At 46.1% G+C, this 12,319-nt stretch overlaps 1 protein-coding gene across 1 annotated transcript; it reads left to right on the top strand.

The window, feature by feature from the left end:
* Positions 1-7,441, top strand: mri1 (methylthioribose-1-phosphate isomerase 1). Its single transcript, XM_041841002.2, has 6 exons — positions 1-347; positions 4,203-4,426; positions 4,634-4,803; positions 5,020-5,196; positions 5,407-5,631; positions 6,729-7,441. The coding sequence occupies exons 1-6, from the start codon at positions 216-218 to the stop codon at positions 6,860-6,862; spliced, it is 1,062 nt and encodes a 353-aa protein (XP_041696936.2). The 5' UTR covers positions 1-215; the 3' UTR covers positions 6,863-7,441.
* The last annotated feature ends 4,878 nt before the right edge of the window (positions 7,442-12,319 follow it).

Genomic DNA, 12,319 nt, shown 5'->3' with positions numbered 1-12,319 from the left:
ACAGAGCTCCGAAAGGCAGGGTCGGTTTCCTGCCGGGGTAAGCACGTGGTTCCGTATGTGTGTCAGTCGGAGGTTTTCTGAGCTCCCCCTCTCTCTTTCCCACAGCCAGCTAACATTCATTTTCCAGCACTTTTATCCTCTACCAACCCACAACGATTCGAAACGGCAACCGGGAGTAGTGTGTTGTGCCATCCGATCCATCTCGTTCGCGGGTCATGACGCTCGAGGCGATCCGTTACCGGGCCGGATCTCTGCAGATTCTTAACCAGCTGCTCCTACCGCATGAGACTGTGTTCGACGAGGTCCGCACGGTGCAGGACGGCTATGAAGCGATCAAGTCCATGAAGGCAAGAAATATCACTCTCTCCGTCTTCTACCCCTCACGTTTCCTTTCCACGCTCACTCCGTGTCATCTCCCCGTGTGTGTGTTGGTCTAGCATAGTTAGCAGTGTTTCCACCATAGCGTGTAGCTATGTTGACTGCGGGTGTCTTTGTGTCAAACAGGGTCGATCTTTTGTGTGAGCTGTGCACCCTGCTCTCCGTTCTGTCACATAGCATGTATGTACGGCTGCATGAACGGTGTGCATGGGCAAAGGTCTTGTGGCCTGTGATAGGCTATTTGTTGAAGTCCATGGCCTGTGTGTTTTGACCGGCCCTGCTATTTCCACCGATTGCTATCGTCTGCAGCGCCGTATTGCATGGAATACCGGCCCGGGTGTGGACGGTCGGGGCTGGCTCACACACACACAGTGTGACACTCGTTCGTTTTCATCAGCCACCGGCCCGGTTTGGCTATTTAACGTGATCCTAAACGACAAAATGATCCTATTATTTATTTAACGTTAACACCGACAAAACCACCGTGACCGGTATCCGCACCCACCCATGAAAACGCCCCTTGCTCCCTTGCTCTCACGGTAAAGATTGTCTATGCATTATTAATGACCGATTCCCGGGGTTTTGTTCGCGCCTGCAGTCGTTGTTCTGCCGCTTGTTGTTTGGCGACGGCTTTTATCACGAGTGGCTCTGATGGGGAGAGGTGTTTTGTTGATCTGTCAAATAGACTGCTTCTCTTTCTTTATATTCGTCATAATAAACCTCCTTCCATTGATACAGACACCCTCTCTATCTCTCTCTTTCTGTCTTTCTCTCTCTCCTCTTTACTCCCACACTCACACACACTGTGAGATACTCTCCATCTGAGCATCAGTCCAACTTCAGACCTGTGACAGAATGCCCCTTAAACAGTATGATGATGTCATGGTGATAGTAATAGTAGTCTCTCTGTGTCCCTGGGGATGGATGGATGGATGATACCTAGCTAACGCTGATCTCACACACACTGGTGACGTCATACACCACCTCACTGTCCTGCTGTGTGTTTAAATATATATTTGAGATTCTTCAAATAGCTGCCCTTTGCATTGATGACAGCTGTGCACACTCTTGGCATTCTCTCAACCAGCTTCATGAGGTAGTCACCTGGAATGCATTTCAATTAACAGGTGTGCCTTCTTAAAACTTAATTTGTCGAATTTATTTCCTTCTTAATGTTTGAGCCAATCAGTTGTGTTGTGACAAGGTAGGGGGGGTATACAGAAGATAGCCCTATTTGGTAGAAGACCAAGTCCATATTATGGCAAGAACAGCTCAAATAAGCAAAGAGAAATGACAGTCCATCATTACTTTAAGACATGAATGTCAGTCAATACGGAACATTTCAAGAACTTTGAAAGTTTCTTCAAGTGCAGTCGCAAAAACCATCAAGCGCTATGATGAAACTGCTTACATTTACATTTACGTCATTTAGCAGACGCTCTTATCCAGAGCGACTTACAATATTTATTTTTTTGGGTGGGGTAAGGGGGGGTAGAAGGATTACTTTATCCTATCCCAGGTATTCCTTAAAGAGGTGCGGTTTCAAGTGTCTCCGGAAGGTGGTTGAGTGACTCCGCTGTCCTGGCGTCGTGGCACACCTGTTAATTGAAATGCATTCCAGGTGACTACCTCATGAAGCTGCTTCTCAAGAGGACCGCCACAGTAATGGAAGACCCAGAGTTACCTCTGCTGCAGAGGATAAGTTCATTAGTTACCAGCCTCAGAAATTGCAGCCCAAATAAATGCTTCACAGAGTTCAAGTCAGACACATCTCAACATCAACTGTTCAGAGGGGACTGTGTGAATCAGGCCTTCATGGTCGATTTGCTGCAAAGAAACCACTACTAAAGGACACCAATAAGAAGAAGAGACCTGCTTGTGCCAAGAAACACGAGCAATGGACTTTAGACCTGTGGAAATGTGTCCTTTGGTCTGGAGTCCAAATTGGAGATTTTTGGTTCCAACCGCCGTGTCTTTGTGAGACACGGTGTGGGTGAACGGATGATCTCTGCATGTGTAGTTCCCACCGTAAAGCATGGAGGAGGAGGTGTTATGGTGTGGGGTCTTAACCAGCAAGGCTACCACAGCATTCTGCAGCGATACGCCATCCCATCTGGTTTGGGCTTAGTGGGACTATCATTTGTTTTTCAACAGGACAATGACCCAACACACCTCCAGGCTGTGTAAGGGCTATTTTACCAAGAAGGAGAGTGATGGAGTGCTGCATCAGATGGCCTCCACAATCCCCCGACCTCAACCCAATTGAGATGGTTTGGGATGAGTCGGACCGCAGAGTGAAGGAAAACAGCCAACAAGTGCTCAGCATATGTGGGAACTCCTTCAAGACTGTTGGAAAAGCATTCCAGGTGAAGCTGGTTGAGAGAATGCCAAGAGTGTGCAAAGCTGCCATCAAGGCAAAGGGTGGCTATTTGAAGAATCTCAAAAATATTTAGATTTGTTTAACACTTTTTTGGCTACTACATGATTCCATATGTGTTATTTCATCGTTTTATGAAAATAGTAAAAAATAAACCCTTGAATGAGTAGGTGTGTCCAAACTTTTGACTGGTAGTGTGTGTGTGTGTGTGTGTGTGTGTGTGTATATATGACCAAACACACATCACAACAAGAGAGACCACTACATAAAGAGAGACCTAAGACGACAACACAGCAAGGTAGCAACCCAACATGACAACAACATGGTAGCAAACACGCCATGGCTGTAGCACAACATGGTAGCAGCACAAGACATGGTACAAACATTATTGGGCACAGACAACAGCACAAAGGGCAAGAAGGTAGAGACTATCGCCCTGCTTTGTGTGTGTCTGCATATAGTCATGTCAGGTATCGCCTCATACAGTCATGTCAGGTATCGCCTCATACAGTCATGTCAGGTATCGCCTCATACAGTCATGTCAGGTATCGCCTCATACAGTCATGTCAGGTATCGCCTCATACAGTCATGTCAGGTATCGCCTCATACAGTCATGTGTATCGCCTCATACAGTCATGTCGGTATCGCCTCATACAGTCATGTCAGGTATCGCCTCATACAGTCATGTCAGGTATCGCCTCATACAGTCATGTCAGGTATCGCCTCATACAGTCATGTCAGGTATCGCCTCATACAGTCATGTCAGGTATCGCCTCATACAGTCATGTCAGGTATCGCCTCATACAGGACAGCGGAGTCACTGACCACCTTCCGGAGACACTTGAAACCCTACCTCTTTAAGGAATACCTGGGATAGTATAAAACTAATCCTTCTACCCACAAAATATATAAAATAATAATAATAAAAATAATAATAAACTAAAACAAAACAAAATGGTAAAGTGGTTATATCCCACTGGCTATCATCAGGTGACTGCACCAATTAGTAAGTCCCTCTGGATAAGAGCGTCTGCTAAATGACGTAAATGTGATACTGCATAGTTTCAGTCATCCATCTACCTGCAACTGCAAGACGACGTCTTCTGGACAGGAGAGAGTTGTAGAGGAGGGTGAGGGTCCCAACAGGACGAGGAGGGACAGGTGGAGACTGGTGTATGATAAAGACCAATGAGAGAGTTGTAGAGGAGGGACAGGTGGAGACTGGTGTATGATAAAGACCAATGAGAGAGTTGTAGAGGAGGGACAGGTGGAGACTGGTGTATGATAAAGACCAATGAGAGAGTTGTAGACACACAGGTCCTCCTCCTCTGGTTTACCTGGAGGATCACAAGAAATGTTCAAAGGCTGAATTCTAACATTATGTCTGGTTCCCTCTCCCTCCCTCCCTCCCTCCATTCCCTCTCCATCCTTCCCTCTCTCCCTCCAGGTGCGGGGGGCTCCTGCAATTGCCATCGTAGGTTGTCTGAGCCTGGCAGTGGAGCTGCGCGCGGGCGCCGGGGGCAACGACCCCGTGACCTTCATCAGGGAATCTCTGTGTCACCTGACCTCTGCAAGACCCACGGCCGTCAACATGGGCCGGGCTGCCCGAGAGCTGATGGAGTTTGCCGAGAACGAGAGCATGGAGAAAAACCCAGAACAACTCACAGAGAGGTACGGATGTAGGGAGAGAGAGATGTAGGGAAGGATGGGGGGGAGTAATGAGAGAACTGATGGAGTTGGCAGAGAGAGAGAGCATGGAGGAAAAACCCAGAACAACTCAGTGGTAAAAGGGAAGATGATAGTGAAAGATAACTGCTTTGTGACAGACACACACATCATCCAATAACTCCCTCTCCTCTCATCCCGCTCGTCCTGCAGTGTGATTGGCTGGATCGAGGAGATGCTGGAGCGTGATGTCAATGACAACAAGAAGATCGGTAACTACGGAGCTCAACACATCCTGTCTGGTGTTCCCCGAGACTCTGTCACCATCCTAACACACTGCAACACCGGCTCACTGGCCACTGCAGGATACGGCACCGCCCTGGGTAAGAGAGAGAGAGAGAGAGAGAAAGAGAGTGTGTATGTCTCCATACTCTAGGTAGACTGAAGCGTATGTATTGTACAGAGACCAGGCCCTATAACCAGTGTGTGTGTTTGTGTCTCCAGGTGTGGTGCGTTCCCTCCATACTCTGGGTAGATTGAAGCGTATGTATTGTACAGAGACCAGGCCCTATAACCAGTGTGTGTGTGTGTGTCTCCAGGTGTGGTGCGTTCCCTCCATACTCTAGGTAGACTGAAGCGTATGTATTGTACAGAGACCAGGCCCTATAACCAAGGGGCCAGACTGACAGCCTATGAGGCTGTGGCTGAAGGGTTCCCTGCTACTCTCATCACAGACAGCATGGCTGCACTCACCATGAGAGAGAAGAGCATCACAGGTATACACAGACTCGGTCTGCCTGTCTTCTGTCTGCCTGTCTTCTGTCTGTCTGTCTGTCTTCCTCTCTTCTGTCTGTCCTTCCTCCTCCAATAACTGTGGTCTGGTTTGCTGTTCTATCAATCTCTTATCACTATACTGTTATTTTCTCTCTCTCTCTCTCTCTCCCCCTCTCTCTCTCTCCCCCTCTCTCTCCCCCCCCCTTTCTCAGCTGTGGTCGTCGGGGCCGACAGGGTGGTTGCTAACGGCGACACGGCCAACAAAATCGGCACGTACCAGCTGGCCATTGCCGCAAAGCACCATGGGATCCCGTTCTACGTGGCGGCGCCCAGCACGTCATGTGACCTGAGTCTGGAGAGCGGCCGGCACATTGTCATCGAGGAGCGCCCCGCCGAGGAACTCACCAGCATCAACGGAGTACCCATTGCTGCCCCGGGTACGAGTGTGTGTGTGTGGGGGGGTGCGTGTGCCTGTGTGATGCCAGACAGTGAGTTAATGAGGTGTGGAGAAGCTAGGTGGTGATGGACAGAGAGAGAGAGAGGCAGTGGCAGAGAGAGAGACAGTGGCAGAGAGAGAGAGAGTGGCAGAGACAGACAGACAGTGGCCGAGAGAGAGACATACAGACAGTGGCAGAGAGAGAGAGAGACAGACAGACAGTGGCAGAGAGAGAGACAGACAGACAGACAGACAGACAGTGGAAGAGAGACAGACAGTGGCAGAGAGACAGACAGACAGTGGCAGAGAGAGAGACAGACAGACAGACAGACAGACAGACAGTGGAAGAGAGACAGACAGTGGCAGAGAGAGAGAGAGAGACAGTGGCAGAGAGACAGTGGCAGAGAGAGAGAGAGAGAGAGACAGACAGTGGCAGAGAGAAAGAGAGACAGTGGCAGAGAGAAAGAGAGACAGTGGCAGAGAGAAAGAGAGACAGTGGCAGAGAGAAAGAGAGACAGTGGCAGAGAGAGAGAGAGAGACAGTGGCAGAGAGAGAGAGACAGTGGCAGAGAGACAGACAGTGGCAGAGAGAGAGAGAGACAGACAATGGCAGAGAGAGACAGACAGTGGCAGAGAGAGACAGACAGTGGCAGGCAGGCATATATTGATAAAGATACTAATAGAGCTGGGGAGCGTGATAGAGATATAACAGTATAGTCCCTGGTAGATCCAGACAGAGGGAACAGTGTAGTGTATTCTCTGGAGTATGTACCAGAGCTGATTGACTTGTGACACGTCTCTCTAATTATACAACTAGAGGAGAAGAGGAGCTCTGTGACATCACAGTAATTATATTCTACTCTTCTTTAATACACCCACTGTTCCCTGGGGTGTTCCTGCTCGCTTTCCTTTTCCCTCCCTCTCCCTTTACCCCCTCACTCTACAATTCTTTACCTTCCCTTCTTTATCCTCTCTCCCTAACCCCCCTCCCCCTAATTTATCTTGCTCTCTGTCCCTTCCCCCATCTCTCTCCCTCTCTATACCCCCCCCCCTCTCTCGTCTCCCCGTCCCCCCGATCTCTCGCTCTCCTCCTCTCAAGGTATTGATGTGTGGAACCCGGCGTTTGACGTGACCCCCCACCAGCTGATAACGGGGGGCATCATCACAGAGCTGGGGGTGTTTCTGCCCTCGGAGCTGCAGGCAGCACTCACCGGCCGTCTCACTGCCCTGTAGACGGCGCTATCACCACCCGCTGGCCGCCGAGCGCTACTGCACCTTATTATTCCTGCTCTCACTCTCTCATATGACTTATACGTCCTCACACACACAGATGAGGTGGAAGTCAGTTTTGTTACATTCACATACACACACACACACAGTCAGTGTTACACAAACATACACACTCACGCGTTTTACGGTCTCACACACACATTATGCAGTAACTCAGACACATGCACACCTACAATCCCCGACTCCTGTCCCTCCCTCTCTCTCTCCTCTCTCTGGTCTCTCCTGTGTTCATCTCTTGTCCAGTGATCTATATCCCTGTCGCTGTGTGAAGCTCTTGCGCTCCTTCTCTCTCTCCCTCCTACAAAATGGCTTCCGCAGTGACAATCAAGGCTCAGCTTGACTCCGCCTTTAAGTCAGACCAGTAACAGTGATTGGTTAATAAGTAGCGTGACTAAAATTCTGGTCTCTGTTTGAAAAACTAAACCTGTTCAACCAGGAAGAGACCATTAGCCTGTGTTTTCTTTCCCTTACAGGGTTCTTACTAGTGAACCCATTTGTCTATTAAAAGCTTTTTGAACACTTTGTGGTTCCTAAAGTGAGATTTCGATGCTGCTGCGGGACTTGTAAATAAATATGATCACCACTAGTAGTGTACAGTCGTGGTCAAAAGTTTTGAGAATGACACAAGTATTGGTCTTAACAAAGTTTGCTGCTTCAGTGTTTTTAGATATTTTTGTCAGATGTTACTATGGTATACTGAAGTATAATTACAAGCATTCCATAAGTGTCAAAGGCTTTTATTGACAATTACATTAAGTGTATGCAAAGTGTCAATATTTGCAGTGTTGACCCTTCTTTTTCAAGAGCTCTGCAATCCACCCTGGCATGCTGTCAATTAACTTCTGGGCCACATCCTGACTGATGGTAGCCCATTCTTGCATAATCAATGCTTGGAGTTTTCAGAATTTGTGGGTTTTTGTTTGTCCACCCGCCTCTTGAGGATCGACCATAAATTCTCAATGATATTAAGGTCTGGGGAGTTTCCTGGCCGTGGACCCAAAATGTCGATGTTTTGTTCCCCGAGCCACTTAGTTATCACTTTTGCCTTATGGCAAGGTGCTCCATCATGCTGGAAAAGGCATTGTTCGTCACCAAACTGTTCTTGGATGGTTGGGAGAAGTTGCTCTCTGAGGATGTGTTGGTACCATTCTTTATTCATGGCTGTGTTCTTAGGCAAAATTGTGAGAGAGCCCACTCCCTTGGCTGAGAAGCAACCCCATACATGAATGGTCTCAGGATGCTTTACTGTTGGCATGACACAGGACTGATGGTAGCGCTCACCTTGTCTTCTCCAGACAAGGTGTTTTCCAGATGCCCCAAACAATCGTAAAGGGGATTCATCAGAGAAAATGACTTTACCCCAGTCCTCAGCAGTCCAATCCCTGTACCTTATGCAGAATATCAGTCTGTCCCTGATGTTTTTCCTGGAGAGAAGTGGCTTCTTTGCTGCCCTTCTTGACACCAGGCCATCCTCCAAAAGTCTTCGCCTCACTGCGCGTGCAGATGCACTCAAACCTGCCTGCTGCCATTCCTGAGCAAGCTCTGCACTGGTGGTGCCCCGATCCCGCAGCTGAATCAACTTTAGGAGACGGTCCTGATGCCTTCTTCACAACAATTGAACCTCTCTCCTTGAAGTTCTTGATGATCCGATAAATGGTTGATTTAGGTGCAATCTTACTAGCAGCAATATCCTTGCCTGTGAAGCCCTTTTTGTGCAAAGCAATGATGACGGCACGTGTTTCCTTGCAGGTAACCATGGTTAACAGAGGAAGAACAATGATTTCAAGCACCACCCTCCTTTTAAAGCTTCCAGTCTGTTATTCTAACTCAATCAACATGACAGAGTGATCTCCAGCCTTGTCCTCGTCAACACTCTCACCTGTGTTAACGAGAGAATCACTGACATGATGGCAGCTGGTCCTTTTGTGGCAGGGCTGAAATGCAGTGGAAATGTTTTTGGGGGATTAAGTTCATTTTCATGGCACAGAGGGACTTTGCAATTCATCTGATCACTCTTCATGACATTCTGGAGTATATGCAAATTGCCAACTTCAAAACTGAGGCAGCAGACTTTGTGAAAATTAGTATTTGTGTCATTCTCAAAACTTTTGACCACAACTGTACATATGTACAGAACTAACTGATCCCCTTTAGAAGAACTGGTCAAAACAAAATCCTAATCAAATTCAGGTAGAGTTCTCCAAACATTGTTTGGAAGGACAATTTAACAATTATACTCAATCAAAAAAATGTATATTAACATGTAGTTTTCTCTGTAAAAGCTTTTTATAGAAATGTGAGTTTAAGAAAATTGATAGCCTATGATGACACTTGACTGCTGAAAATACATTGTATGAGTCCCAAATAGCACCCTATTCCCTATATAGTGCACTACGTTTGACTAGTGCCCATAGGCTCTAGCTAAAAGTAGTGCACTATATTTGGAATAGGGTGCCATTTGGGACATGCCCACTATCAGGCAGAAGTCGTTTAATACCAGTCAGAAAGTTATTCATCTTGCTGAAGCAATTGAAATTAGAACTATTAAAATCAAAACAATAAAATCAAGTTGATATTACATTATCTAGAGCAAACCTCCCTAGTCAGCTGACGCGTATAACTTGTGGTTACCTCCCTATACCTCACATAATGTCTGTACCTTGCTGTTCCAATCAGTACCATATCGTCCCCTGCTCTAAGGGTTATAAAACCTCTCCTCAGACGTTTCACCATTCTGTTGTAGCCCTGAACCAGCTCACCTGGTTAACCTAGTCGAGGCCTTGGTGATTAGTTGACAAGTTGAATCAAGTGTGCTAGCTGTGGAATAGTTGCAATACATGGAACTGGGTCCCTGAGGAGAGGTTTAAAAACCATGGTCCTACTCTACCATATCAAACGCCACCCCACTACACAGATTACACAGAAACACAATATAAACACTGAACACCAATCTCCATGTTATTAGGCCTGGCCAACAAAAGCAAGCAAAATAAAACCTTTTTTTTTTTTTTCTCTCTTGGTCGAGATGGAAGTCTCGGCTTTAAACAATGATTGAACGGAATCTGGAATGGTGATGTTTGTTCTAAAGATTGTATCTCTATGTTGTACTGAATGTCACAGGGGCCTGCGCTGCTCACTGCCTTACACTACCAGCACCACCGCTCACACCCACGACACGACAGGTCCGCATCCCAAATGGACCCCTGTTACCGATGTAGTGCACTGCCTTTGACCAGCGCTTTGGTCAAAAGTAGTGCACTACATAGGGAACAATAGGTTGTCATTTCGGATGGCCCGAGGACAGCAGGCTAACAGGGGCGAACGTAGCCCTCCAACCCATATTATTATTATTATTAAATTAACCCCATTTTAACCCCCCCCCCCCCCCCCCCCCAAAATGCAAGAGGAGGTCCGAAAGTTGTCTGGCTAACCAAACTCCTTGCTCCAGTGAAACACTACACCACGAAAAGGGGCGTTTTCATCATTGGCTTTGATACTCTGATTGGTTAGAGATTATCCAATTGCTGATGACTTCGTTTTTTACAACACCCTTCATTTTGATGTCACCACAAAATACTTCAAAGATGGCAGGCTCAGACTGAAGTATGTAGCGAACATAGAGCAGTTGAAAAATGTACAGTAGTTTGAGTTGTCAGGCAAGTCTGAAAGCTCAAAGGTGAAATACACCCCTGCATCCACTACTCTATTACGCCATCCATCCCTCATTCAAAAACCTCCTCTGATTTCTAAACACACCACACCTCCTCGCCCCTTGGAGCGTTTCTGGTTCACACGAGGCATTATTATCTAGAACATTCCTGTCAAAAAATAATACATTATTTTGAAATGTAGAATCCATAATGTCATAACTGTTCCACATTTCTAGAATCGCAGTAGAACAGAGACCCCTCTCTCTCCCCTCCTCTCACAGCGATGCTGTTGGCAGTCAAATCACATAAGGGGCTAGAATCAACCACCACTGTTGTGTTTTCGGGTTTCCTTTCTTTCTTTTTTTTGTCTTTTATTTTGAGTAACTGAACTGGAAGAAATCAGAGGGGAGAGTTTTAACGGTCGAGAAAAATGTAGCAACTTTGTCGCCATCCGTAGAGTGTTAAGTTGAAAACTTTTTTAAAAGGGTACGAGAATCCGTTTGTCTCTTATCACGAATACTATTTTTTTTTAGACTGGAATCCAGATGCTGTTCTGTGTTAACATTCCACTCCTTGTACCCCGGGCAATTGTTTTGCATGACAAGGAGTGGAATGATAGCACGAACAGACTGGTAACCAGGCTACTCTTGTTTGGCTGTGATCTGTTGTTTTGTTATTATTGTGATTCTTAGTGCTAAAGCTGTTGTTAATTAGACTACACTGAGAGGCCTCCTCGACCACACGCACTATCACACACACACACATACGCGCTACCACATACACACTGATAAATGTCAGGATAGACTTATGTTTAATTAGTAACCCAAAGGTTATCTGTATATTTAGCAGGATAAAAGGAGTCCCAAATGGCACCCTATTTCCTTTATAGTGCACTACTTGCATGGTCAAAAGTAGTGCACTATATAGGGAATAGGGTGCCATTTGGGACGCCATCTAGATCCAGACAAAGGGCACCATATTGAATAGTGTAAAATACCTCTCATTACTGAGGGTATCTTAAGATGCAGTGAATTCCCAGTGTACTTATAGGAAACCATCCATCCTCCCTCTTATTCTCCGTCCCCAGTAACCACACTAGTATACTATCTAGTATGCACGGGCAGATTTGCTTCATACGAAGTAGTATGCACGTGTGGATTCTTCGGGACATAATATAATGAGTCTAGTCTTGGGAGAAGCAAATGCCAAATTAATTAAGTGCCAAATTCAACGCTATCATCACTTCTACTCCCGCTGAGATTTCAACCGACAGGAGAAGGTCCTGATGACGGTGTTTGTGAACAAGTCAATAGAAAGCATGGTTGGTTAAATTAGTGTGGGTAGGGGTGTAGTCGATTAAGAAGGCCTCTTTCTACGTGTAGTTACGTTATTGTTTATATTCACATCTGGGGTTTAGTTTTGTATCATGTGGAAATAGTTCAAAACTGGATGTTTTTTTTATATATGTATATGAATATAATGCTGTAAACTGCATACCCGAATTAAGAAGAGATTTGTCTTTCACGACAGTACAATAAAGAGGGAGCAAAAACATTACTGCGGTCTGTGTTGTATCTTTTTGGTCGTGGTACATTTCTTAGGCTATCATTGTATGTACTATCTAGTTTATACATTAATTTAATTTCAAGGTACATGTTTAATAAGTAATTTATCTAACTTGGCACAATTCAAACATTTTATTGATTCAGTTCAAACTATTTCCCAGTATCTTCCGGAGAGATTTTATTTT

This window comes from Coregonus clupeaformis, chromosome 38 (assembly GCF_020615455.1).
Source record: "Coregonus clupeaformis isolate EN_2021a chromosome 38, ASM2061545v1, whole genome shotgun sequence".
Taxonomy (NCBI): domain Eukaryota; kingdom Metazoa; phylum Chordata; class Actinopteri; order Salmoniformes; family Salmonidae; genus Coregonus; species Coregonus clupeaformis.
This window is presented reverse-complemented; position numbering and strand designations above follow the sequence as displayed.